Here is a 27,473-nt window from a genome sequence, read left to right as displayed (position 1 = left end):
TTTGGCCAAGTATGTGAGCCCATACAAGGCATTTGGTGTTCCTTTTGCTCTCAAAGTACTTACACAAAAGAAGACACACATGCATTTAAACATGGAAAATAAGTTGTAAAAGGAAAAAAAAAAAGTTTAACTTTTATACACAACTGTAGAGATGTGTGAAAGAGCATGGTTAAAGTGAAGGAGAGTTTAGGTGCAAAATAAAAATGAATAAAAGTTTAGTGCAAATGATTTATTTCTCATATTTTTAGCATTTTGTCCTAATTTAGGGCTACATTTCAGTGTTTTTATTCTTTCACATAAATAGGGTGTTGAATGCAGGTATTTTATTTGTAAGTTAGATTGACGTAATCATGATTTTACATTGTAAAAGTTTCAAGATATTTCAGCACTTAATAGTATAGTATTTCTTGTAAGTACAACATCAGCCATGCTACCGTTTTTATCAGTCCTAACATACCACATATGCTATCTTCAAAAGAATAAGTTACCCCACTGTTTTCATAGGTGCACTTGCACACATATTTTTTTCTACTAGATGTTATGTTTCATAATCCCACATTCCTTACTGTACTTTCACAAATTCCAAATTGTGTGAATGCAGTGACAGGACTGCTGATTATTTTCGTTGTACACTGTACGACAGTAAATGATGTGTCTTCTATCATGTCTTCTATTCCATTAAGTGTAATACCACTCCATCACAATAGAGGGCGCTACAGGAAGTGCGTCATACTTTCTGGCAGCCTCTGATTGGTGGATTCTTGTAGGCGGGTAGTTTGGAATTTGTTGACTGGGCTGTTGTTGCTGTGACAGAAGCTAAACGGGCGCAGTGGTTCAATACTACTCCAAAACTCTTCCAGTACAACAACGAAGATTGTTTCGTTTTCTGTCTGAGGAAGAATGGACGACTCAGCTAGACGCTTGTTGCAGCGGATCATGAGACGGATACCGGCTCAGATGCTAAAACCGACGCTGGACAAATGGGGCCGTTTGACGGCGGCGCAGCGACAGTCCATGGATTTTACTGAGTCAAAATGGGCGTTAACAGAAAAACTACTCGCCATTTGTGAGGTATGGGGTTGCTTTTTCTTTTCTTTTTTTTTCTCTTTTTTGACGTTTATTAGCCCCTTTACAACATCAATAGAAGCAGCAGCAACAATAATAGAAGTTACAGTGGATGTTTTCTGGTAGCAGTCATAACAAGTGTAACTAATCTATATCCATAAATATTTGGACACAAGTTTGCATTTTGGGGTTGTACACATGACATTAACAAAACTATACACCCATTTTTTCCCTCTTTTTTTCCTCCCCTTCCCCTTTTTCTTCCCTCCCCCTTCCTTTTCCCTTTTTTCCCTTCCTTTATTCTTTTGTTTGCCCCACTGCACCCCAACCCCCAACCCATCCACCCAAAAAAGAAATGAATTATATGCATATATATATATACAGATACAAATACATCTACATTCATACCTACAAAAATACGTGGGATTGCTTTTTCTGAAATACAACTTGTTGCGTTTTTATTTTAATGTGTTAGATATACAGTGTGTGAAACCCGAGGCAACTTTATCAAAATGCTTGCTGAAGCAGGAAGTAAAATTCATCACTATGCAATGCATGACTACACTACACGTTAGCCAGGCCACTTGAAATTAACCACTGTTTTTATTTGAAAATCTCTTACTTTTGATTTTGCTCTCATAGCTATGTTTTTTCTGCCTTGTAACGTCGCTTTTTTCTTCACAGGAGAATGAAATGACAGTTAAACACATCACAGAACTCGAAATGATACGTAAGTTCTGCTAAAAGTATTTGTCATTTGCTCTCTGATAACAGGGACAGCCCAGGTAATGATAATCACACCACGCCATCAGTCTAAATAACACTTCATGTGTCTCTTTTGCTTCATTCACACAGATGTGATTGAGAATCCAGACCATTGTATGTGGTATGCCCTCCAGCTCATGGACCCCGAAGGTATGTTAAAATGGAAATATGCTGCTTTTACCATTAGGAGTTAAAGGTCTGCAGGTTTTTATTCTAATCCAACACTCCAGCTGCAGTGTTTTTATTCTGGTTGATAGTTTGCAAACCTAGATCTATATAACAACCTGCTGGAGACTGGGTCATTATGTCTGCAGGCTCATGTGGTTGCTTAATATCTACTACATATATCTACTACTGGAACTTCTTACTGTCAGGCCTCCCCACATGCATGGTCAAACCTTCACAGATGATCCAGAATGCAGCAGCACTTCTGGATCAATCATGCAGCATCACCCTTTTTAGTTGCTGCCCACATAAAATTCAAAACTCTGGCACTTGCATTCAAAACTAGAATGAAAACAGCTCCCTTCCACCTGAACTTTCATTCAGGTCTACACTCCCTCCCACTCTCTACGCTTGGCCAACAAAAGGCGCCTGATACAACCATCACAACAGGGCCTGTAGATAGCCAGACTCTTCTCCTCTGTGGTTCCCTTGTGGTGAATTGAGTTAACAAGCTCTGTTTGAGCTGCAGTGTCCCTCTCAGTATTAAAGAAAAGACTAAAAACCCAGTTCTTCACTGAATACCTGAAATTTTACAATAAAGCATAGTTAATCTGTGAAATCTACGGTAGTGTCATTCATATAGCATCTGCTTAACACAGCTTTCTACATCACTAAAACTGATAATTGAAGTTGCTGTGTATCTATTTTTGGGGGAGGGTTTTCTGACAGACACGTTTTTCAAAGATTCCATCATACAAAACTAAGAGTTGCAGAAGTCGTTGGAGACTCAAGACTGCCATAATATACTATTACTGAATTCTGAGTGTCTTATTTGTGATTTCAAAGCCCAAAATGTGTAAAAAAAAATCTTGTTTTTGTCAACAACACAAAGAAATTCAGTTTAACATGATAGTGGAAATAAAGTAACCAGAAAACATTTGAAAGTCAGAGGATTCTGACTTTTTTTCCTTAAAATAATTCCTCAGACTGATATATTAATTGTCAACAACTTGATAATTAATTAAATAGCTGACAACCAGAATCCGTGTAGTAGGAGCTTTGCATGGTCATTACAGATATTCACTAACTGGTTATTCAAAGAAGTTGTACTGAGCAGATACAGTATCATTTCTGCAGTATTTGGCTAGTATTTTAACTGTGTCTCTTTTTAAAATTATGTTTTTAATTTTCTGTTTTCTAGAGGATGTTCACTCTGTAGAGCTGACCCAGTTCAAGGAACAATTTAAATCCCACCTCAGAGAGCTCATAAGACATGTAAGACATATGTTCCTTCTTAATTACATTGCAAAATCCTAATATGTATTTGCATCACTAAAGGACAGTTCATGTGCTTCTGTGGTTAATCCTTTACATTAAAAGCCTGTTTTATATGCTGCATTAAAGGTATCCATCAAAATAAAGAAGCACACAGATGAAGCTGTATGGATTCGAATTGCGTGGGGGGACAGTTTTTCTCGGCCGAACCACCTGAAGCCAACATATGTTGTTCACCATCTGCAAACCCCTTATGTCTTTGTGACCAGCCTGACTTCTAAGCTAAAGCCGCTCTTATCTCAGGTGAGGAATGAACTCTTTGGTCCTTCACATTTTCCGTGTAGTTGCCAGGTAGCTGTTCTTCTGTGTCTTTCTTACGTCCCCCTCTAAGCAAGTGGTGTTCTTTACAGGCCTTGGTTCTGTCTACCAGATATCAAGCTATTAAGGATGCCAGCCTCAGTGGACGAAAGCTCACCGCCATCAGAGACCTGCTGATGAGGCAGTATCAACAGGTTAGCCTGGTGTGATTATGTTGCAGAAGGATGTGCTAGTTTAAGTTCTGCTTTTTGTTTAGTTTATTAGATTTTTCTGAGTGCATCAGTTTTTTTAACTCTCAAATAAATGGTTTAGACAATGACGTTTAAGTGGAAGTTCACTGTATCCTTTTTCCTCTATAGGTATTTCCCACAAAGTATCCCAGCCCACTTGCGGAAAATGATCAAAATGCCTCAAGTATGTTTTGCAAATCATTCGATCTTTTCTAAGCTAATTTTTTTGGTGTGTGATTTCACTTGCTTTAACATTGTGTTTGACTTATTGTGTGTGCCCGGTAGAATTCTGCATTGCGATTTTATGTGTTTGGATTTATTTATGTGTACAGACATTCTCATAAATAAAGAACAAGCTGAGCTTGCAGCAAGCAGACATCAGAAGGCCTGTGAAGCCTTTGGTGATGGGATGTTACCTCAACTACAGTCTGCAGTTTACAAGGTAACCAGACACCTGACTGAGTAAAAGTAGAATAGCATTTGTTGAACATCAAACTTATAGACACAAAGGTCACAGCTGTCTCACCACATCAAAGATGCAAAACTTTCACCACTGTTCTGTCCTGTAGTCATTTGAATGGTATCTTGTGTAAATCTTTCTTCAGCTGGAAACTAAATTCAGAGACCACACAAATAAGACGATGACGGAGCGGGAAGAGGCCTTCAGATGTGTTGTTAAATTTGCAAGCACCAACCTCTTGGAGTCACTCAGACACTGTGCATCTTCAGGTATCAAGGACTTGTTAGCCATGAAAGAAAATATTTGTGTCTTATGAAGTAAATAATGCTAATGTACGGAGCTCTTCCAGCAGTAAACACTGTAGAATTTTTTACCGTACTAGTAGCTCCATGAATGCCCACATGAGGGCAGACATGTACACTATAGAAGCTGTAACAACAACCATGATGGATGGTGCAAACTAGGAAGGACTTTCCGGGGAAATGGGATTTTAGTTTGTTTCTATTGTATTGTGTACTAGTAGCAATATGTTTTTTAGCAATATTTTATGTGTCAAAAAAGGGACATAGATTTGGCATGAACCATCAAGTCAACAATTACGTCAGTGATTATTATTAGTTTTTATTTTCCTTTTTACAGTCAGTTAAATCCATCTCTGCGTTTTTCTGTTTACAGGTATTGCCTCCACCCCTGGCACATCCCTGCTCTCGTCTATTCCTTTAAAAGGAAGGAATTATTTTGTCATCACAGACAACAGCCCTGGTCCCTCCTCACAAACACGGCAACCATCAAACTGATTGATGACAGACTCTTGATCAAAATGTAGCCAGCTTCACGTTACAGGTATAAATCCATCCGAGACGCATTGAGGTTGCATTGAGAACCGATTGCACAGACCGCATTCGATGGTGGTCTGACAAATGACCACTTTACTTTAGAAGTTTTCGCATGATTGTCCAGAACCACCTCCTCAGCCAACGTCCTTTGTAAAAGTACGTCCTCATTTGCAAACCGAAGGTGTCATATTAAACTGCAAGAAAAGGCAACAGCAGCAAAATGTTTCTTCTCTGTACAATACATCGCATTTGGTCTTTGAAAATGGAAACGATGTATGTGTTTATTTGCATTATAGCACTGGGATGTGTGGTCCGATCACTCGTGGTTCCTTAAAACAGAGAGGTGACAGCTTGTGATCGGATCACTCTGTTCTTTGTCTCCATTCTCAGGCCATTCATGCTTTACTGTGGCCGCTACATGATTGGTCTTTACGTTAATGCAGCTCTTTATGAGTGATGGCCTTCTGGAATTTAAAATGAATTCCTGTATTCCTATTATGTCAGTAGTTGTCAGTCAGCAATTGACACTTTTTTTTAACTGTATGTCCAAACTGAATATAAAGGCAGATTTTTTTAACGTTTTTAAATTTCCACAATGTGTTTTTTGCCTCTTGATACAAATGTATCTCTTTATCTTTCACTTTAGTTTTAATGCGGTCTGTTTCTTGTATTCATATTTTTTATAAAATATAACATTTGGTAGAGAACAAAATGTTGGATGTGAACTACTTCCTCACAACTTGTCACTGACATACACCTTGTTTCAAGTAACATTTGGACTCTGTCATTATGGCTGTTCATATAGGCAACAAAAGATTCCTCTCTAACAGAACTATGTTATAAAAGAACATAAAATCTCCTGTCGTAATTTTGTGCAGTAATGAATTCTGTGTTCAGTAAAAGCTGTTTTGAGACCCCAGCATTCTGAGTTATGGAACTTAGTTTTTATGGTCACAAACTGCCCTGTTTGCACCCACTTACTCATCCCATAGATGTGCAAACAGCTTTTTAGCTTAATCCATTTTGATGAGTCCTAAAAATTTGGTAATGCAAGAATTGTTCCCATTATATGTAGAGTTTCATAAGGTGATAACAGCATGAGTGATGTTTTGAGCAGGTTCAAATGAGAACACTTTGTTTTTAACCAAAGCTGAGTACACCCCTGTGCAATATCATCAAATTGTTAAATGGTTAATTTCATAATAATTTCTAGTTTGAGGTACTTGAGCCGATATATAATTAATTAAAAATACAGACTGCCAAGATTAACCTCAAGGCAACAAAAGTGAGTGCACCTGTGAGCCAATTATCGCTAACTGCATGAACAAGATTTGAAAGAACCTGTGAGCACCACAGTGATCTCAATTTTGGACTGTTCTACTATGCATGCATTAGCTGTCTGCTAAAACAGACTGCTAAGTGTTTATGCCTTGGAACAAGGATTATATGAGGAAACATTGCTCACAAAACTGTACAATTATGTTTTTTTCCAGAGAACACTAAACGGAGCCTGATAAAAGCTTGCAGCATGTTCTTTAGCCTGCTGCAACCAAAATAAATTTGTTTGGATCAGATGAGGTCTAACATGTTTTAGCAAGAAGGTGGAGATGTTAATGTGCATGAGGGCAAAGTGTATAGGGGAGATGGCATTTATACATAGCACTATGAATGCAAATTTGTATATCCAAATAATGCAAAAGTGATGATTTACTTTCTGAAAAAGCTTGGCAGAAGATGATTTTTTAAAAATATGTCCTTTATGGTAGAAATCTATTTTATTGTTTTTGTGGTTGTTATAATGGTGGAGGTATAAAATAAAAGCTGTTAAGCTATGAGGACATTTATTTCTGCAGTTCCTCAAGCCCCCCATAATTAGATAGCCTCCCAGCTTTAGAAGCCAGTGGGAATTTGATCTAAGTGGTAAACACCACTGAAAACCAAGTCCAGCTCAAACTTTGCATCACACTCCCTCCTCAGTTTCTGTTGCTTGCCAGATGAACCATTTTAAATGAGCCACTGTATCACCATCTGCCGGGTTTGTTTACTACTTAATTTATAACTTTTGAAAAAGTTACCAAACACGAGTTAAAAACATCTGTGAATACTGCAGTATCCCCATGTCAAATGACTGCTCTGAGAGAAATAAGAACTGATAGAAAGTCCTGGTCCTGTGCATTCATTCACTTCTACTGGCTGTCAATTACAGAGGCAGAGACAGTCTTCTTCCTGAAGAGGATGTGTATGGCACAGCTTAAATGTTTTTCAGACCTTCTATTCTTACTTAGCCAGCCCATTCTGTAGAACATAATGCTCTGGTTGGCCATTAGAATTGATAACCCATGGAAAAAACTAGCAGGGTTGCTATACTGAGATTTGAAAAACGTAAATAAGAATGTTGTGTAAGGAGAGGAGAAAGCCTACTGAGGTGAGTGGTCAGTGGTAGGTTTAAATCTTCAGTGCATTTCTAGTGAGTTGGACAACAGAGCTACATATGCTGAAACAGTGCATTTACCCTTTGATGCACTACATGTGTCAAAAGTGACCCAAATTCAATGGAAAATGGGTATCTCTTGACCCACATTGTGCATCAAAGGGTTAAAACAGGGCTTAAAACAGGGCTTAAACCAGGGTTATACAGTCATAGTGAAATCACAGACCGGTATGACACGAACCATTTTTTCAGAAAAATTGAAAGGTATTAAAAAGGGTCAATATGAGAAATATATTTCCCCACTTTATATCATAAACTATACACATATTAATTGAGAAAATCAACCGCACTGGAAAAACAAAATGCTAAACTTTATTTAAAACGGAAGTGGGACCATCGTCCTGGATGTGACGCAGCTGAGCTCTCAGAGCCTCTTCCTGTGTGTGGACGTAGCCTGTCAGTCAGAGCTCCGGGACGGAATGACTCTGTCCATTCAGTGCTGCTGTTGGAGCTCTCTGCCAAACACAGAATGGACTGTCAACACAGAAACATGGCTGCCTCTGCGACGGCCAAGGCGAATAACAAAGATAACACTACTACAGACAGTCCGAAACGTCACGGAGAATCTGTGCCGCAGTCTCGGGAAATAATAAAACCCACCATCATGGAGCTGACCAAAGAAGTGAGGACGAACATCCTCTGCACCGTGGAAGGATGTGGGAAGATTCTCCCTAACACACCTGCATTGAACATGCATCTCGTCAAATCGCACAGAATAAAGGTAATTTACTGCACTAAACCTCGGTCATTTTATACGGTTTACGGCTGTACGTAACAGCAATGCTAACTTTGGCTAACTCGGTATCGAATAAACCTTGTCTTAAAACTGGAAAACGCAAGTCATCATAACTTCGTATTAGCTAACACTGGGTAGAAGTGATGCTTCGAAAATAACAATTGGATGTTATAATTGACGTTTCGTAAAAGTTTACGTAGTTTTTATGTTTTTACGTTTATTTAGTGACCATTTACCAGTAGCGAGTTAGCTATGCTGCAACTAGCTACTTATGGTATCAATTATTGCTTTTGATCACGTGAGCACCCATGAGTAGTCATTTTAAATACAGATATGTATCCTTACTATGAAAAGTTTTGTTTAGTAAACTGCCAGTTGATTTCTTTTGTTTGTCTGAGCAAGCTGTTTAAGTGTGCAGAAACCTGTTTGTCGTTTCATGCCATAGATCTTTATCTTTAAAATACGACCAGGCACACACTATTTTCTGAGTTTAACATTTAGTTTACTACAAATACTAAATAGTCAGTACACTGGATTCAAGCAAAGCATTTGGGCCAAAATCTGCCTCTAACCCTGGTTCCTCTGTCTTCACTTAACTGGGCTTTTTCGTAGGAGGCAGTAATTCACTGTCTCCCCTCCATGAATGAAGTTCTTTACTGGGAAAGGCTGCCTTTTGTCCTGCAATAGACTAAGCTCTTTGTTTAAAATAGGTGAATGTGAGAATTTGAATTAGCTCTTAGAAGAAGTCCATGTGGCCCAGCTAGGAGAGCAGTTAAAGGCCTCATAAAACCACTGACTTTACTCTGTAAATCTGAGGCATAGTGCAGGTGCATTTTAGGTTTAAATTGTTAATGAAAGTCAGTTGTGGCTTGTTTTGCGCATAGTCTGAACATTACTGGTGAAAACAAAACTTTATAAGCGAAGTTTAATGCCTTTCTACTGCAATTCATGTACCAAAGCAGTCTTGGAGTATTCTCTAGTTCTGATGTGTAGAATGGTCTGACTACACTTCATTATCATTACGCTATAGGGGGCAGAAAAGCTCCTCTCAAAATTATGGGGGTAATTGTTTTGGTGAAACATTTGCATGCAGGGAGAAGAGCACCCTCATTAACATCGACGATTCACACAGAAAAACTAGCAGTGCTGCTTCATTGCACAATCAAAACCTTCAGCAAAATTTTGGAATTTACAGTGTATAAGTTGCTGCTTGGATGCTGTTGTTGTTTCCTGCAGTAAAAGGCATTTTGAAAACTGTAAAATGTAGATAGCGCAAGTTGAGGAGAAAGCCTTGGTAAATGCGTAGCCAAAAGCAGGCTTATACCTGCAATCTACATTGGGTGAGTCAGACTGCTTTGACAGTAATAGCAGGTTCTAGTCTTATGTTTTAACTTTTCAATGTGCAGCCACACTTTGATCACAGATTGTGCCTTAAAGGGGTGCAAAGAGAGAAAAGAAAACGAACAGCAGTGATATTGTTTGAGCAAAAAGGCACAGATTGGGCATGTTATTTTGAATCCACTGCTATGCAAAACTTCTGTCAGCAGTGGTAATGATATTCTTGTTAAGACGATGACAAAGTGCTTAAATGTTGGACTTGCTCACTCTAATGCTTCTTCTGCATTATTCATGGAGTCAGAGAGGGATGTATGATGTGGGACACCATTTCTGTTTATATTACATCCTCTTTGAATCATAATAGCTTTGCTGCATCATTGCACATCAGTAGTGTATTTGCTGATCAGTCACTGTTTCTGTTTCTTACTGGGTAGCTGTTTCTCTGTGAAGACTTGACACGTTTCGTTTGAATTTGTGCACTCAGCCCAGTTTGGAGTCCTTTCATAAGGCTAATGTGACTGTTTTGGCTTGGCTTTAGCTGTCTTTCAGTTCACACCACTCCCCTTAGCAGCAAGGAGAAGCACAATTTAAGATCAGTGGTTCTCAACCCTGTTCCTCAGGACCCATTGTCCTGCATGTTTTAGATGCTTCCCTGCTCCAACACACCTGACTCAAATGATCAGCTCGTCATCAGGCTTCTGCAGAGGCTTGATAACGAGCTGATCATTTGAATCAGGTGTGTTGGAGCAGGGAAGCATCTAAAACATGCAGGACAGTGGGTCCTGAGGAACAGGGTTGAGAAGCACTGATTTAAGACTATTGTCACTTTTCATTGTAGTCTTCCAAAGAAAGGTTGCGTAAAAGCTGCGGGCTGGCCCTTCTGTAGAAAAACAGTGAATCTTTACATGCTGTCTCTTTTGGTCTACAGCCAGCTACTGATGGATGACAAATAACATCTTGACATGACTCAGTCTTCAGCCTACGACCATATGATGTTGCTGAAGCAAACTGCAAGAACATGTATTGTTTCCAAAACTGTCTTCTAATACTGACATGTTGTGATAGAGCAGAGGGTGTTTGTCAGCTTGAACTGTTCTGCTTCCTCCACTGTTGCAGCCGATGGAGGTGACCTTGACCACTGGACGGCTATAAATGCCTGTTATTGAGTGTGATGTTGTTGTCTGTTTTCATCACGCAAAATACATTCCGTCTCGGTCTTGTTTTCTGTCATGTTATTTATCATTCAGAATTAATTTTAATGATAAAATGTACAGACAGCTGGTTTAACAAATACAAGGAATAGTTGTACATCAAGCTCACCTGATGTCTGTTAAATGCCATGTACTACTAACAACCCCACAAATGCCCTTTTCAGTGGTGTGAAGTAAAGGCTACTGTTGATATACATTTATCTGGTTTCTTGCATGACATTATACCATTAATGTGCTTATTTACCAGCACTGTCTAATGAAGAAAAGGCAATGTAGAGCTGCTAGTGTCTTTTTTTTCTGGAAGCAAACACATCTTTGAAATCTAATTAAAAGAACTTTTTTTATTTTTATGTATTACCCATACTGTATGGCAGTTAGGGTCTTTTCAGCTAGTACAGTAAGAAAGATTTTAGCCAGATAAAACCATAGTATGTCAGCTGAAAGCAAATCTGTGTGATTTCCTAATTAAGACGTTCCTTAACCTGCTAAAATCATTTGAAAGTGTTAAAAACTATTTTTATTGCATGGTATATTTATGGATTTTTTTGTATATCTGGAACATGTGTTGCTGTGGCAGGTGTGATGTAATCCTTTTGGTGTCTGTGTCACCCTCAGGATGGGATTGTCAATCCCACAGTCAGAAAGGACATGAAGGGCTCTCAGAAGCTTTACTGTTGTCCCATTGAGGGGTGTCCCAGAGGACCTAACAGACCCTTCTCCCAATTCTCCCTTGTTAAGCAGGTAAGCATTTCCACCAGTGGCCTGTTGTGATTTATTAGCATCCTTGCACTAGATAAAATACTTTTTTAAATTATTTAATTTCTCGTGCAAAGCTGAGATCCATTATAACTTTCAAAGTATTTCTGCTACAAAGTGTTTGAATAATAAAAAGCAATGTAAACCTTAAAACCTATCATATATTACTTATAAAATATGATTAAATAGCTTTAAAATCTGTATACAGGCAATTCAGGAATTTGTTTCTAAACATCTTGCACAAGTAACAAAACATTTAGTGAAAACATGAAAAAATGTGAAGTATGTGGCACTGATCTGTGTAGTTAGACCATCAGTGTTTTTCCTTATTTTGTTTCAGCATATTTTAGGCGAGCCAGAAAAGGCTTGGTGATGTACTGGAGCCATACTTTGCATGAACCCTCCCCCAAACTCTATAATGTCACAGAAACTAGATCACAGTGGTATCAGGGGCTCTCCTGATTGATCACAAGTCACCACTCTTACAACAGTGTACAGTTTGCTAACTGTATCTAACAAAATGCATCATCCCAGTAATCCAGAGCTTTTCAAACAGCTTGTCTACTTATAAGCAGATGTGCATTAATTTTGTAAAGAACACTACACCGATCAGGCATAGCATTATGACCTTCTGCCTAATATTGCGTTGGTCCACCTTTTGCTGGCAAAACAGCCCAGACCAATCAAGGCATGGACTCCACTAGACCCCTGAAGGTGTGCTGAGGTATCTGGCACCAGGATGCTAGTAGCAGATCCTTCAAGTTCTGTAAGTTGCAAGGTGGGGCCTCCGTGGATCGGACTTGTTTGTCCAGCACATCTACAGATGCTGGAGTGGATTGAGATCTGGGGAATTTGGAGGCAAAGTCAATAACTCAGAAGCACTGTTGTGCTCCTCAAACCATTCCTGAACCTTTTTTGCTTTGTGGCATGCTGGTGCATTATCCTGCTGAAAGAGGTCACAGCCATCAGGTAATACCATTTCCATCATTTCAATGAAAGGGTGTACATGGTCTGCAAAAATGCTTAGGTAGGTGGTACATGTCAAAGTAACATCCACATAGACCCAGTCGTCTTGCCATCACAATTTTGCCCGTGTCAGACTCGCTCAAATCCTTACACTTGGCCATTTTTCCTGCTTCTAACACATCAAGTTTGAAGACAAAATGATCACTTGCTGCCTAATATATCCAACCCACTAACAGGTGCCATGATGAAGACCTGTCAGTGGTCATAATGTTATGCCTGATCGGTGTACATCGATTGAGAGCTGACTGTTTTACACTGGCTGTTTATTGCAAACTTTTATTTGAGACAACTGGGATTCCTGGATAATCAGCTGTTACTGGCAAGCGGGGCTGATCACCCTCTCCGGCTGCCATCCAGTCTTGCTGACGTGTGCTATTACCGTAGTCGTCGTGAGAGTATGTTCCCGCCAGTGATCGTTGTTGAGGAAATTTCTCTCTTGGTTCTGCAAAGTTTGCTGTAGTGGGGTGTTTATTTGTATTCCAGCATTCGGTGGGTTTACCAACACAGAGCATGAGCCTGTGAAGGTAAGTCGACCCAGAACATTTAGAGATTTCCCATTTTATAGTGATACCAGAGGGTGGATCAGAGGGTAGAGAGGGGCTGTGTGCAAATACAGAGGGTAAGACAAAAGGAACATCTCAGAGGAAGGGTTGGGGGGGGGTTGTAAGTAAATACTAAGGTAGACAGTGGTTAATTTGCGTATAGTTGACTCAAGAGTAAGACAAAAGAACAAAAGGGCAATTGGATAACAGGAGGTAGGACGGGGGGTATAACAGATGGTAACAAAGGATGAGTCTGGTAAACACTTGCAAATAGCAAAGGTGTGATAACAGGAGGTAAGACGGAGGGTATGGCAGACGGTAACAAAGGATGAGTCTGGTAAACACTTGCAAATAGCAAAGGATGTAGGAATTGTGGATAACCATGGGACATTGAATGAATGGGTGACATGTGACAGTGGTACCAAAAGGTGTGCTATTTTCTTCATCATCAGAAACTAAATATTGTGCTTAGTTTATTAGAGTAGATAACTTAGTCTACAGTCACAAAAATATTTCAAATGTACATTGTGCATTTGTGTTTCTACATCTAAAGCTTGATTTATAGTCCTCTGTTCCCTTAATTACGCTATAGGTATGACATAGCTGTATACCCTATACTGTGGCCTTAAGCACCTCTTCAGAAATGTAGCTACACATCATGGCGCCACATCTCAAACAACTGTGATTAGTCCAATTGGTACAGCATGTTACTACTAGGCTTTGTTTTTGTAATTGGCTGTAATTTTGTCTGGCTTCTACTGGCACTAGCGAGTATTATGCACATGTAGCTATAAGCCGGTTTGTCATTTTCAAAACTTTGCCAGTCCATTTACAGACTCAGTTGATTTCTTTCTTTTCCCTGTCGCAGTATTTTTGGTATAAGTAACTGCTGTTCAGCATTTATTTGCTCCAAATGCAGGACGATCTGATTTGCTTCAGCAGCAGTTCTAAGCACACAGACACTCAGCACAGTGGTACAGAAACACCACTGCTAACTAGCATTGTTAGCAGAATAGCACAGAATGCTCATAATGGCATAGGCCACTTACATGGGTTTCGGCGTACACTCTGTGTAGATTTAGTGCAGCATTAAAAATCAAGCTGGTTTGGTTAACATTACCTCAGATTATTTGCATGGTTATGACGATTTAGACTGGTGTAAAAACTCTCAGCGCCTTCTGTAGACATGCCTGTAGCATTTCAAAACGGTGAATGTTAGTTAAATTCTTGTTGTTTTTTTTTAGTTTTGAAATCTAGTTTTATGTATCTGCTTTTTTTTTTACTGTGTTACTTCATTCCAATCTGACTGGGTGAGTAATAACACAGTTTTGTGTGTGTGTGTGGCTTTTGTGTACAATATACTATTTTCACTTTGTTGTCTTTCATTGTAGCACTTCATGAAGATGCATGCAGAGAAGAAGCATAAGTGCTCCAAGTGCAACAATGGCTACAGCACAGAATGGGACCTGAAGAGGCACATAGAAGACTGTGGGAAGACCTACCACTGTACATGTGGCTGCCCCTATGCTAGTAGAGCTGCACTACTCTCGCACATCTACAGGACAGGTCATGAGATTCCTACAGAACACAGGTATGTACATGTATAACTCAAATAGAGTTTAGTAGAAATTTTGCATTTCGCTGATGATAAAAATATTTTTGACATTTTTCTTTCTCTGTTTTGTTTCTGCACAGAATTCCTCCTGTCAAAAAGCGAAAGATGGAGAAACTGTTAAGTGGTTCTGAAAAGGTTAAGACCAATGATCCAACCTTTCCAGTCATGCCTGCTGCTAAAGAGCTGACAGAGAGTGCTCTCCCTTCTGATACAACCGTTCTTATCCCAGACTCAGTGAATCAGAACTCCAGCAGCCGTAGGAGCCTTCCAAAGTTGCTCCTACCGAAGCCCAAGATGGCTTTGGTCAGTGTTCCTGTGATGCAGCTGGCCCACCTCCCTGTCCTTCTTCCATCTACAGAAAGTGGGGCTCTGAGGTCGGTTGTTCTTGCAGTAGACAGCCAAGGCTCTGTCAGCACCCTTCAACTCCTGCCACAAGCCACAGGAGCAGTGGTACCCCAGCTTGATGCTAAAAGTTTGGGTTTCAAGGATAGCATGCCGAGTTCTCGCTCAAGCCTGGGACCGATTAGCACAGGGGTGCAGGTCAGCCTGGATCCTGTTGGTACAGAAGACACAGCCAGCAGCATGGCAGGACAGAGAGGGAGGAGCACCTCCACCAATATTCAGACGGACAAATCGTACTTGTCAAAAATGCCTACAGGGGTGGGGGTCGGGGAGGGAATAGGCTTGTGCTCTATGGGTGAGTCCTCGGTGTCATCTTGCTCCCAGACAGACATCAGTGTTAGTGCCCAAGTCCTCCTGCCAGTCAGTGTCGAAACCCAAACATTCTTCTCTCGAGCCAAAGCCACATCTTCTATCGGAGCTCAGACAGACAGCCAGTGCCTGAACCAAATTCCTTGCTCCTCCTCATCTGTTCTCCCATTCAAAACCAGGCAGACACAGACATACTTTGCTTTGCCACAATCAGAGGAGAAGGTTCAACACCAGGCTATCATGTGCTCTGACCTATTTGGCAGTGACTCTCTCAGTGTGTCTACCCAGACAGCTCTGGACATAGATGACACTCTTGGTGCTGCAGGAAGCAGTATATATGAGGACTCAAAATCAGCAAGTAGTATGTGTTTTGGGGTGCAGACACATGAGCTCAACACAAACAACATGGCAGACAACCAGACCCAAACCATGACTTTGTTGAATGACCTAGAAAACATTCTGTCTGACAGCATGTCAGGCCACCAGGTGCTCACTGAGGCCTCTGCAGGCTGTGGGTCCGGTCTCGGCTCTGTTCAGGAGCAGCACAACGGTATAGATTTTGACTTTGAAGAGTTCCTCAGTGCTGTGCACATCCAGACACAGACGGAGGAGAGTGAGCTCGGAGGACTGGGTGGTGACACGCCGCTAGAGTCTCTGGACATTCAGACTCAGACAGACTTTCTCCTGATGGATGAACTGGACCAAAGCGAGGGACCAGGTCGAACCCAAGCCAGCGACTTGGAGTTATTTGACACTCAGACTCAGACTGACCTCAATTTCCTGCTAAATGCTGGAAGCCACATGCCCTTGAGCAGCATCCTACGACATTCAAGCTTTTCTATGAGCACAGAGTCCTCAGATACGGAAACACAAACCGATCTCCCTTCCTTTGCCACAGGTCTGTCTGCTCAGACTCCTGTCAGTCAAGGTGAGCAAGCAAGACTACTGAACAGCACAGAGACTCAGACTGTGACCAGCCAGGCGGAAGGTCTGGGACATCTCTTCCTGACCAGCAATGAAACGCAAACGGTCATGGATGACTTCTTGTCTGCAGACCTGGCGTGGAATATGGAGTCCCATTTCAGCTCTGTGGAAACTCAGACATGTGAGGAGCTTTGTGCTCTCTTTCAACACCCTGAGAAACCCAACAGTTGAAGCCCTCTTAGCAAAGCTTTCTCAGCATTTGCAGTACAGGTTTCTGATATCTGCCTCTACCGATAGGAGGAATGATTCAGCTATGATGTCCTCCGGCGGACCGTAGTCTTAGCAGTAAGAAGTCTGCGAAAATGTTTCAACCATTCCACTGGGGGTGTCATGTCCAGAGCCTTTCCAGGTGTTTATCCTGACAGCTTTGCTGCACTTTATTAGCTCAACGGGCATGATTTATCAGCTCCTGTGACAGTTTACATATTTATTTGCACATAAAGTAACATTGTACGTGTCTTGTCTGAAATGCCAGTTTGCTCGTATATTTCAGTGTGTAACCACTGTGACTGGTTTTCACTCTTTGGTCTTACTAGCAGTATAAAAATAACATTTCTGAAAATATCAGAGCCACATTTGAAAGGGAGAACACCTTTAGCTGTATGAGGCTGTCATGAAAAGGCTTTCAAAAGTGTCTAACAACTTTCAAAACAATCACGTCTGGGCTGTACAGTAAACAACATTGTACATTTAGTTTATGTATTTCTGAAATGTGCATGAAGTCTTCTTGTGGTCAGCAGCACAGAACATAAAATATCAACTCTGTGCTTGTGCATCTGATGGCTGCCTCTTTAATGTTTTCTTATCAGCGTCGACAAAAATCTAAACTCTGAATTACATCTTGTAAGCTTTGCAGCCAATGGAAAACATCACTAGAGAAGCAGCTTGGTTTTTCAAAATAAAACCCCGTAAAGCCTTCCAACGATGAACAAGGCGTTGCTTGAAGTTGCTGAGATGTATCTGAAATATACTGTTACCCATAGAGATGTGGCACAAGTAAAAATGAAATGTCTGTTTGTCTCATTTTGCACACCTTTCATTGAAATTGAAATGTGATTGTGAAGTCTGATGTTGTGTAAACATTTTGTGTCTAGGCTTCTATAGCCGAGCAGTCCGTTCAAGTCAGTCAGCAGGTGAGACTGTCAGCGTTTTTGACTTATTCATTAGCTGAGTGTAAGTGTATACAATAGCAGTACTCTGTCCCAGTAACGTTGCTGTACAGAAACAGTGAATTAGATCTAGGATTACCACAGAGTTATTGTATGTATTCACAACCCTATTTTGACTGAAAGGAGTCCTGTTGAATAGCAGATGTTTGACACGTAACATTTGGGCACAATATTTTTTGTTTTCCATGTTCTCTCTCTTTAAGTGGCTAAATTTCATATTTTGATTGTGTTTTTCATTCATTTTCATTTGTTGGACTCACTTACCTCATTGGCCCCACAGACACATTGTGTTCTACTCGGGAACATGGAGCTATGGGCCTTTTTTATTTGTTCATGTTGTTGCGCTGGTGCCTTAACCCAAGTATTAACTTGAGTTCTGTTACAGTTCATTTGCTGCTTTAAAATAATGATCATATTTATATTAGGATGCGTTTTAGAAAAACGAATAAACACTAAATAATTGTCAGAATCCTTTCAGTCTTTGCATGTGAAATCCGTTCTCTATTGATGTTTTCAGTGTGGTTGCATGAAATACTGGAATGTCCCTGTTCATTTCTCTATTTCTTTGTGCTATTCTGTCACATGAAAATCATGCTATGCAGCATTTTACTGGAGAGAATGACTTTGATTCCATCTCAATATTTTTATTGACAGGTGGTTGATGCGGTTCCAGTTATTAGATGTTTGTGGAAACTGAAGAATGTACAGAACATGACACTGTGCCCAAATATAGCACACTCATTATTTTGACACCATATCCAACTCGTTTATGGATATTAAGGTGTTCATAACACATTGACATGTTAAATTTCAACTTTTCTTGTTTTCAGATCAGTACTTCTAGTTTGTGATTCTCGAATTGACATCTAGCATAGCTGCTCCCTCCAGGTTCAGTGGAACGGGGAAATGCCTTGCTGTTAACAGAACCATGTGTAGGCGCTTTGTCGGTCTCAAATGCCAGTTACAGTGCTTTATTTTGTCCCTGTGGGGAGTGCATGCAGATATTTGTTTCTTGCAGAATTTGACTTTCTGTTGCCTATATGTGTAGAGGTAATGGTTGCCTTGATTAATTGTTGTAGCTACAGTACACTACAGATGTTAATAAACCGCTGGAAAGTATAAATTGTGTTCCTTGTCACTTATTAAATAGAAGTACATAAATAGATAAAAGAAAACGTACTGAATTTAGCCAAGAAAACCAGCAAGTGAGCAGTCCACACATCCAAATCAGTTGCATCAGAAGCAAAAAAGGCAGTTTGAATGATTTGGAAGTCCAAAACTTTTTTAGTTTTGTGTGAAAAATTTGAAACCCTTATCTATATAATGTCAACTGTCCTTCCTCTTGTTACATTGATACACAGTTACATCACACTAAGTATAGGCATACTGAATCCTTACATGTGCCAGATATATTAAGTCTTAAACCAGTTTCAAGTCATTATATTTAACATGCACATTCAGGAAAGACAGATGTTTGGTATGTAAACACTGCAGCTCTTACAGAATAGCAGCAACAAAAGTATAAGTACTAAAAGATCGCCCAAATGAAACCGTATCGCAGCAGATTGCTTGTCTTTCAACAGCACACACAGTATATTTAGACTCGGTATATTCTTTGCATAATACTGTTTTGATAATACAGGGTGTCCCAAAAAATTGTATACACACTTTAAATAATTGTAAACTAGTTGTTTATTATAATTTGTTTAATTTTCAACATGTAAAAGAATTTAAAAACATCATTCTATTGTTTTGTCATCACCTGTTCTCAAACTGATGTCCGTTCTGGTCCAGACACTGCCGACAACGCGAAGCGATGGAATAGCACACATCATGAAACAATTCCCTTGGTATTTGCCTGCATTCACGGTTGCTCTCAATTCAGTGACTGTTGCAGGGCTCATTGCGTAGACTTTGTCTTTTAGGTATCCCCATAAAAAGAAGTCTAGTAGTGTGAGGTTAGTTACTTATCAGCTGCTAAAAGGTGTATACATTTTTTTGGGACACCCTATACTTAAGCGGTGTATAACCCAGACCTCACCCACAATCACCAGGAATCGCTGACTGATATGGAAGTGAGAATATACTGAACAGCTGCAGCAGTTTGGCCAGTGTTTATATCATGTATAGAAGTGTTCAGAGAGCTTTAATTTTTTAGTGGACTTTCAAAACACAGAGAGCAGGGCAGACACACAGCCATACTTCTTACGAGGTAGTAGCATTGTTGCTAGGTAACAAGTAATAGCTGCAAAAGTGCCTGAGAGAAGAGGCCGAAATAATGATCAATACTGAGGTTAGCGTTTCATTGTTTTGTTCACTGACCTACCACTGCAACATGCTTCATAACTATATACATTTTTTCCTACAAGTGACTATTTTGATGGAGACATTGTTACAGCAGAGTGAGCCTGAATTACATATTATTATAAAATATGATAAAACTGGCCATTTTCTCATGGCTGAACCTGAGAATTTAAAATTATTGCACATTTTAATGTCATCATCGGCCATGTTAGACGTTTAATTCACAGGCTTCATACAGCTTGACAGCACACACAGTTCTGGTCCTCAAGAGAACAGGCAGCCAGGGTGCATATGAGGTCGTGCGATTGCCTGTGACAGGCTCTTGCCCATTGAGTAGCTGGTATGGTGCACTGTGTCAGGTTTAGGAGACACTGGTACTTGATACCTCTTGGGGACAGAAACACTCACAGCAGAGAGGAACTGAGGGTTATGCTGACATGTCTGGTACTTGGATGTCGGAGCTGCAGAGTAAATTGGAAGTTCTGTGTCCACTCTTCTTGGTCCACCACTCTTCTTATCCAACACAAGACAGTTTTCCTCTAAGGTTTCCCTTTCTGAAGCCCTCTTGCTTCTGGAGAGGTAGCTACTGGGTTTGTTATTCAGATGAGGTGAATTTATAGGTGGTAAAAATGTGAAGTTTTTAATGGGAACCACAGTATTATTGGGCCTACAGCTGTGTTTCTGAGGCTTTGTGGGCCTGTTCACTGACACAGAGTATTTTGAAGGCAGATGGCAAGGCAGCAGGGGAGTCTCTCGTAGCGTCCCTTCTTTCACGATTTTTTCCTCAAGGAAGAGATGTGCTGTGTTTCTCTGCATGATGTTGAGAACAGGCCATTTCACATCATCTGACTGCTGAGCTGTTACCATCGCTGGACTCCAAAATCCTGTCGGTGGGTTAAATTTCCTAAAGCTACGCAGGCCTACAGGAGCCTCACCATGCTGCTCTGTGATGCTGTCAGCATTAGAGGGGGTTGGGTCAACAAACAAAGGGGTCGGATTGTCAGCCTCTTTCTGCTTTGGTTTCTTGTGTCTCTTCTGGGTCAACAGTATGCAGCTCAGCGGAGCAACTCGGGCCCAACCCCAAACCTGTTGTAAAGCCAAACTGAATATTTAAAACAATACTTTTGACACATTTAAAATGAAAATTTAAAATTAGTTAAATGTTGTGCCAGTCAAAATAAAACAAGCTTGTCAAAGCAGGTAAAGTACTAGTGGGATTTACAACATTAGTAAAGTATTCCATTTAGAAAGTTCAAGTCCATTGTGCTCATATTTCAAATGCCGGAAAAGATTATCAGATCATTTTACGGAACAGAGACATTTAAAGTTTCCACTCCACGTATGCTTTTGTTGCGATGAAGTCAAAATGCCTCTGTGCTACTAGTGATACAGGTAAATTGGGCATAATATCATAAACATTGATTTAGAGGTTTATGAAGATGTACAGATGTGTGACAAATTAAAGGAAAACCAACTTAAACTGTCTTAGAAGTTGTCGCTTCTATACACTGTGGCGTGGATGGAGCAGAATTCTTCCAAAAGACATCCCTTCACATTTCTCCAATAAGTGTTCAGTTGTGCTGAGATCTAGGAAAGATGCATGATTCACATCACTGTCATTCTCCAACTATTCACTGACCTCTTTTGCCCTACAAATATGGAGGCATTGTAATTCATAAAGAAACCATTCCCATTCAGATAGGAATGTCTCATGATATAATAAAGTTGATGATTTGGTGTGATCTTTTCCTCTTGTGGGACCCAAACCATGCCAGCAAAATGTCTCTCACAGCGTAACAGAGCTACCAAAAGCTCTGGTTTTTCCTTTAATTTGTCGCTTGTGTACATAAAATTACTCTACGACTGATTTTAAATTGTAATAGGAAGGAGACTTATTCAAGATCAGCATGTGTAACAGCTACAACCTCCCTAAAGGAAGCATTAATTAAATAGAGTTGCAGTAAGAAGATATTCATTTACTTACAGCTTCTTCCCAGCCAGAGTAACAATGATACTCATGTGGCTCCAGCTCTTTCACGACGCTCTCCTCACTAACATCTAAAAGGGAATCAACATGCCTCCTTTCTACTGCCCTCTCAGTCTCCCAAACTGTGTCCTCCTGCGTTGAAAAGTCCCTGTATGCTCCATTTACAGCTGTGAGGTCTTCTTCTTTCACAGACACCATGACGCAGTTAGATCTTAACAGAGACAGAGTATCTGTGAGATGTAGGCGAGTTGTAAACAAAACACAAACATTTTTGCTTTGAACAGAAAACCAAGAGTAACTCACCAAAATAAAGCAAGTTCAATCTCTGTTGCATTTTAAACGGCTCTGAATTGATATTCCCATTATCAGCAATCACCACTCACACAAAAGTCTTTCTTGGTTGTCTACTTTTTATCTGCCTGACAGAGTTTTCTGGAGCAGCAGTGGAGGAAGCGGTGAATGCCTTTAGAGACGAGCTGCAACGCGGTCGTCATGGCAACCCGGAAGGCAGCAAACGGAAGCTATGATGTGCAAAAGGGGGCGTGGCTCGTGCGCTGCAAACAGCTCTGCTCCACATGGGTTTATGATATATCTGGGTTGTGTAACAGTTCACACGGTGCCCGACGTAATCCCGGCATCCACACAGTAATTAGATGGAACAGACTAAGAAAAAAAAAGCATCAAACAGCTTTGCGACATCACAAAAAACACCCAAAATGTAATTATAAGCTTCCTAAAAATGCATTTATTTGTTTTATGAGGTCTTTGGGGGATGTAGGTAATAATGACACAGTGCAAAAAAAAAGAAAAAAAAAGAGGGAAGTGAACCGGTTTGTTGATTGTGAAGGAGGAAACCTTTTTGGTTGGTTGCTACGTTCACTTCTGCACGTAAGCCACGTGCAGCTCAGCTGTGAGAAGAGACGTCATGCATGCCCTGCACATCACAACGAGAACAAGCCGGGAAGGTACGCTCTTTTTTTCTTCTTCTTGCAGTGAGAACACAGTGTGACATTCTCTGTGGGCAATAAAATCCAAAACGAGCCTTCTGCTGGAGCAAACTCTCACTTTATTGCCGAACAACAACAGCTCCGTGCATTGGTCCACAGCTGCGGAGTGTCAGCGTCTGACGCAGCCGGAGCACCTATCCGCGACAGGGACACTGACACCTGACCGCTCCGTCTCCTCACCCCGCCGATCTGCTCCTCATCACGACCACTCCGCCTCTGCAGTGCAACGACGGTTGCGTTTTATGGAAGCGGAGCCTGTACAACTTGCCGTGGTCATGCTGCCCCCCAAGAACTGCCTGCCGAGGAACTACAGCTGCATAGCGGGGCTGTTCGGCAGCCTGGCGGCGGCCAACCCCAGGCTGGAAGATGGGGAAGAGTTGGACATGATGAACGGTACGTGCGAGACCATCCAGAACCCGGTGGTGGACGAGAGACCTCGGGGCAGAGAGATCTTCCTGAAGCCTCCGCAGAGCCCCAATCTGCGCCGCAGGTGCAAGTCCCTGCCGACCCCCACAGAGAGAGCAAAGTTAGAGATCTGCCGCAGCAGAAGTCCCACCAATCAGAAAAAAGTCCGTTTTGCCGATTCTCTGGGCCTGGAGCTCATTTCAGTGAAGCACTTCGATGACACAGATGTGCCAGAAGTTCCGGAGCGCATTTTGGCTAAATTACACAAAGGACCCTCTCACCTGAACCACATGGACACAAAGTTCCCCAAGCCTCCTGCACAGTCCATCTTCATGGAGCTGCAGTTTACAAACCCAGGCACGCTGCCCGGCTTCGAGCAGAAAGTGAGGGAGGTGAAAGTGATGCTGGAGAGCGTCGAGGCGGATGAGTTCAGCCTCTCCGGGTTTGTGCGCGTCTTGAATATGGCTTTTGAAAAGAGCGTCTCTTTGCGCTACTCTCTGAACAACTGGATCACATTTATGGACAGTTTGGCCTCTTATGTCCCCGATTCCAGCGACGGGGTCACTGATAAGTTCTGTTTTAAGATAGTCATGCCCACCTACCTAGACAACGGAGGCACTCTGCAGTTTGCAATCAAATACTGTGTTGGCGGGGAAGAGTTCTGGGACAACAACAATGGGAACAACTACAAAGTGCGGCACCACCGGTTCAAGATGTCTCCTCCTCGGGAGTGGGAGAATGGATGGATTCACTTTATCTGAGCTCTGCAGTGGCACATTGTGTGCGGAATTTGTGCGTAATCGCACCCCGGGTACCTTACTTATGACCGTAGCCTGTTAAAAAAATAATTGGATTTTTTCTGCCATTGTCAGCTGTGACACAGAAAATATTTTCACATGCTATTTCAAAGAGTTGGCCCGCTATGATAGCAACACATTGAGTGTGTATAAGTGCAGTTGAAGCCTGGTAGGTCCCCGGTGTGGGATGCTGTGAGATATTTTGCCTTGATGTCAGGGCTCTGTACAGCCTGTGCCCTTTGGGAGGGCATGTTCACGTTATGTAATGTAAAAACACGTGCCACGAAAGAAACGTGCCGGGCAATGACAACTTCAGGCATCACTGCTCTTTTCAGGAGATGCTGTAAATGTATTTGATGGCTTCTTGTTGCTGCAAAAAATGTCAGTTGGTTTTGCATGAGTGCAAACATATCAACCTAGTGTGAGGCAGACAGCATCACTTGTTGGCTGATGAGGACCCCAAACCAAGCACGTAGCAAACTCCTCTGCAGATCTCCCTCAGACAGGAGGCAACACACACACACTCATGTCTTACATAGTTGACAGACAGCAGCATGGGGAAGGTTATTTTTATAATTCAAAGTATAATTTCCTTCTATCATGCCATAAAAATGCCTTATTCTAAGCTATGACGTAGGAAGTTTCACACTGAATATTAGACTTGAATAGAATAATGCATTAAATGAATATCATCATGAAAAAAGTCTAAATTCTAACTGCATATTCATGTAGCACTAAATCATAAAGGCTTTGCCTACACAGAAAGTGATTCAGCTTTCTTCTGTTTTTTGGGGATTTGCTGTTTTATCTGAATGAGCTCCCTCCACATGCAAATTCTATTTAGTGGCTGTCTGAAAGGTTAAATTTACCTCAGATCATTTGTGCACCTTTTCTCCTCCTCTTCAGGTTGATCCACATAGAGCAGATGTAATTATTTTCTAACTGAAACAATATTGTACATTTTCAGAATTATAGTCAAAGCATATTCATTTCTAAGGTTCTTAATTGCACTCTGTAGCTCTACAAAGTAGCCATTAACCCGACGACTGTGTTCAGCCAGCCTCTGCTCCTGTAAAGGTTCGCGGTAGTCGTTACTGTGCAAGAATAGTGCTGCTCCTTATACATGACCAAATGGCTTGAACCACCTCTTTGGCTGACGTTTGCGTTCTTAGACTGCAAACCGTCTTTTTGCTTTATTTCTCTACTTGACACCCTGACTGATGTTATACAACCAGCCTGTCCTGCATCTGTATGTTGTTAATTATTTCAGTGGTGAGTAGTCTTACAAACCCACTTCATTTATTTGTACTCTGTAAGTGTGCAGAAAGTTGAGACTCCAGCAACTAGAGCAGGGTGCTTATAATTCCAGCGCTCTGACTGTAATCTCAACATCACTTTTGACTTTGTTTACATCACCGTGGCCGCTGAGGAAAGCTCTCCGTTTAATGAGGACATGGGGTTGGGATGTGGACCATTCCTGTAACCACTTAGCTTTTTGGAGCAGATCCACTGTGAATCCATCAGTACTGTTTGTCTCCAAAATTGACATGTCTTGTGTTAGGACGACGATGCTATACCTGATGATGTTGATTAGTTTTGATGAGATGAGAGCGCAACAGATAACATTTGCTACCATTCACTAAACTGCTTTTCTCCAATCTCTTCATATAAAAGGTGTAGTCATGTTGTTGAATCACTGGGTATTTGCATATCATCTGCTTTGGTCTATGTAAATGTTCAAGCGTCCGTGCAGTGCTATACCAGAAAGCATGAATTAACCTGGCTGAGGCAACTAATGTGGGTACATAGGGATGCATCAATACCAAATTTGGTTCTGTCAGCCGACAATGTAGTGTTCTTGTCTTTGTTTTCTTTCTTTGTTGAATTAAGCTCTCAAAAAAGTGAAAATATTACAATTCCACCAAACTGAGAAAGCAATTCAGTATTATTTAAGTGTTGTTTACACTCAACAGTGTTGGGTACTAGTGCTCCACTTTGGCCTGGTGAAACACACAGCTGCTGGTATTGGTGCGTCTCTATACAATGAATACAACGAAGGGCTTCTGGTCTGATTCGATTCTCACCTCAGTGTGTACATAACAGTTTGCATCAGAACTCACTGATATATAGATATGTGTGTTAATGTTTCATATTGAATGTCTTCCTATTACTGTTCGGTGTTATGTGTATTTCGAAGCATTTTAAAAACAGAACTGAGAGGTATGAAGAGTCAAAGTTTGTCATTTTGTTAAGTTGTAAAATATATATATTAAAGCACACTTACTAATTTAAGTTGTCTTTAGGGACATTTGAAATAAGGCCAGTGTTAGAATGGAAAATCAAACTGATATTTTGTCTCAAAATGTTTCAACATAAAGATAGAGATTTTCCTTGAAATGTACCAAAATGTGAGCAGTGTATCTGAAAGAAATTCATATATTGGATATCCTGTGTGCACGACTCTAAATGTACGCTGCCTTACTAAACTGAGAGTTCACTTTGTGTAAGATGGAAGATAGCAAGTGCTTGTTTGTTTGGAAAGAATGTGATTGCAGAACTTGTGAGCTCTGGACATTGATGGGGGACATATCAGGACCGAGTTGCACTTTGGTGTTTGATAACTTTTGGCATGAACGACCTATGATTGTAGCTGATACTGAGTAGACTCGGTCAAAGCAGGTCTAATGCACTGAGAAGAAGGAAAGAGGTGTGATGTGTATATGAAAGCTTCTTCTGCGAATAGCTACTGAACAAAAATGTTCTCCATGTGTCTTATTGTACTGTTCTTTTCTCTCACAATGTAAAGTCTAATTCACATCTGTTTAATTTCTAACATTTTTTCAGCACTGAGGGTTTTATCTTTGCTTTCTTGTCAGTGGGATTTTTGTTTTCTGTAATTCCTATGCAACCCTTTTTGCATTGTAACATCTGTGAATTTTCACCATGTTTGCATGTACAACTGAAAAACACCTATATTTCTCAGTTTAAATTTTAATGTAGCAATTATTTTGTTAAAACTATGGTTAATAAAGACATTTGTGATGGAAACCACAGATTCTGGGAGTTTCTTCAGCTCATGTTCATACAATGCAATCTCCAAAAATAAGCCTTTATTTAATTTTAATGTGGCCTTAATGCTGTGTCTGACTGCAGAGAGGTGCATGTGTGCATGCCTGAGGTGCACATCTTATTGGTCAGCTGAGCATCTCATTTTCAAAGATCGACTGTTGGCTCCCCTTCCTTATCTTATCTTATCTTATCTTATCTATGGCAGCCATCG

General features: G+C 40.8%; 4 protein-coding genes across 4 annotated transcripts; 3 read left to right on the top strand and 1 right to left on the bottom strand.

The window, feature by feature from the left end:
• Window positions 1-791: 791 nt before the first annotated feature.
• On the top strand, window positions 792-6,033 carry cenpn (centromere protein N). Its single transcript, XM_022190285.2, has 10 exons — window positions 792-1,071; window positions 1,750-1,795; window positions 1,921-1,980; window positions 3,197-3,270; window positions 3,400-3,573; window positions 3,681-3,782; window positions 3,948-4,002; window positions 4,151-4,260; window positions 4,424-4,547; window positions 4,954-6,033. The coding sequence occupies exons 1-10, from the start codon at window positions 901-903 to the stop codon at window positions 5,073-5,075; spliced, it is 1,038 nt and encodes a 345-aa protein (XP_022045977.2). The 5' UTR covers window positions 792-900; the 3' UTR covers window positions 5,076-6,033.
• Window positions 6,034-7,967: 1,934 nt separating this feature from the next.
• Window positions 7,968-18,816, top strand: atmin (ATM interactor). The gene is made up of 4 exons (XM_022190299.2): window positions 7,968-8,326; window positions 11,506-11,631; window positions 14,606-14,805; window positions 14,910-18,816. Exons 1-4 carry the CDS (start codon window positions 8,075-8,077, stop codon window positions 16,693-16,695), a joined length of 2,364 nt encoding a protein of 787 aa, XP_022045991.2. The 5' UTR covers window positions 7,968-8,074; the 3' UTR covers window positions 16,696-18,816.
• LOC110948652 (uncharacterized) lies at window positions 18,604-22,764 on the bottom strand. Its single transcript, XM_022190286.2, has 3 exons — window positions 22,288-22,764; window positions 21,982-22,195; window positions 18,604-21,083 (listed from the first exon to the last, which is right to left on the bottom strand). The coding sequence occupies exons 2-3, from the start codon at window positions 22,180-22,182 to the stop codon at window positions 20,262-20,264; spliced, it is 1,023 nt and encodes a 340-aa protein (XP_022045978.1). The 5' UTR covers window positions 22,183-22,195; window positions 22,288-22,764; the 3' UTR covers window positions 18,604-20,261.
• Window positions 22,765-22,956: 192 nt separating this feature from the next.
• Window positions 22,957-27,241, top strand: LOC110948663 (protein phosphatase 1 regulatory subunit 3E). The gene has a single exon (XM_022190300.2). It carries the CDS (start codon window positions 23,234-23,236, stop codon window positions 24,155-24,157), a length of 924 nt encoding a protein of 307 aa, XP_022045992.1. The 5' UTR covers window positions 22,957-23,233; the 3' UTR covers window positions 24,158-27,241.
• Window positions 27,242-27,473: the final 232 nt, after the last annotated feature.

The sequence above is a fragment of the Acanthochromis polyacanthus genome, chromosome 2 (assembly GCF_021347895.1).
Source record: "Acanthochromis polyacanthus isolate Apoly-LR-REF ecotype Palm Island chromosome 2, KAUST_Apoly_ChrSc, whole genome shotgun sequence".
NCBI classification, from domain to species: Eukaryota; Metazoa; Chordata; class Actinopteri; family Pomacentridae; genus Acanthochromis; species Acanthochromis polyacanthus.
This window is presented reverse-complemented; position numbering and strand designations above follow the sequence as displayed.

What these genes read in the sequence shown, in the direction of transcription:
- cenpn (XM_022190285.2), top strand. Translation starts at nt 901, where the DNA reads ATGGACGACTCAGCTAGACGCTTGTTGCAGCGGATCATGAGACGGATA. An exon ending in CCAGCTCATGGACCCCGAAG is followed by an intron (nt 1,981 to 3,196) that starts GTATGTTAAAAT and finishes TCTGTTTTCTAG; the next exon opens with AGGATGTTCACTCTGTAGAG. An exon ending in TAAAGCCGCTCTTATCTCAG is followed by an intron (nt 3,574 to 3,680) that starts GTGAGGAATGAA and finishes TGTTCTTTACAG; the next exon opens with GCCTTGGTTCTGTCTACCAG.
- atmin (XM_022190299.2), top strand. Translation starts at nt 8,075, where the DNA reads ATGGACTGTCAACACAGAAACATGGCTGCCTCTGCGACGGCCAAGGCG. An exon ending in TCAAATCGCACAGAATAAAG is followed by an intron (nt 8,327 to 11,505) that starts GTAATTTACTGC and finishes TGTCACCCTCAG; the next exon opens with GATGGGATTGTCAATCCCAC. An exon ending in AATTCTCCCTTGTTAAGCAG is followed by an intron (nt 11,632 to 14,605) that starts GTAAGCATTTCC and finishes CTTTCATTGTAG; the next exon opens with CACTTCATGAAGATGCATGC.
- LOC110948652 (XM_022190286.2), bottom strand. Translation starts at nt 22,182, where the DNA reads ATGGTGTCTGTGAAAGAAGAAGACCTCACAGCTGTAAATGGAGCATAC. An exon ending in ACTCTGGCTGGGAAGAAGCT is followed by an intron (nt 21,084 to 21,981) that starts GTAAGTAAATGA and finishes GCTTTACAACAG; the next exon opens with GTTTGGGGTTGGGCCCGAGT.
- LOC110948663 (XM_022190300.2), top strand. Translation starts at nt 23,234, where the DNA reads ATGGAAGCGGAGCCTGTACAACTTGCCGTGGTCATGCTGCCCCCCAAG.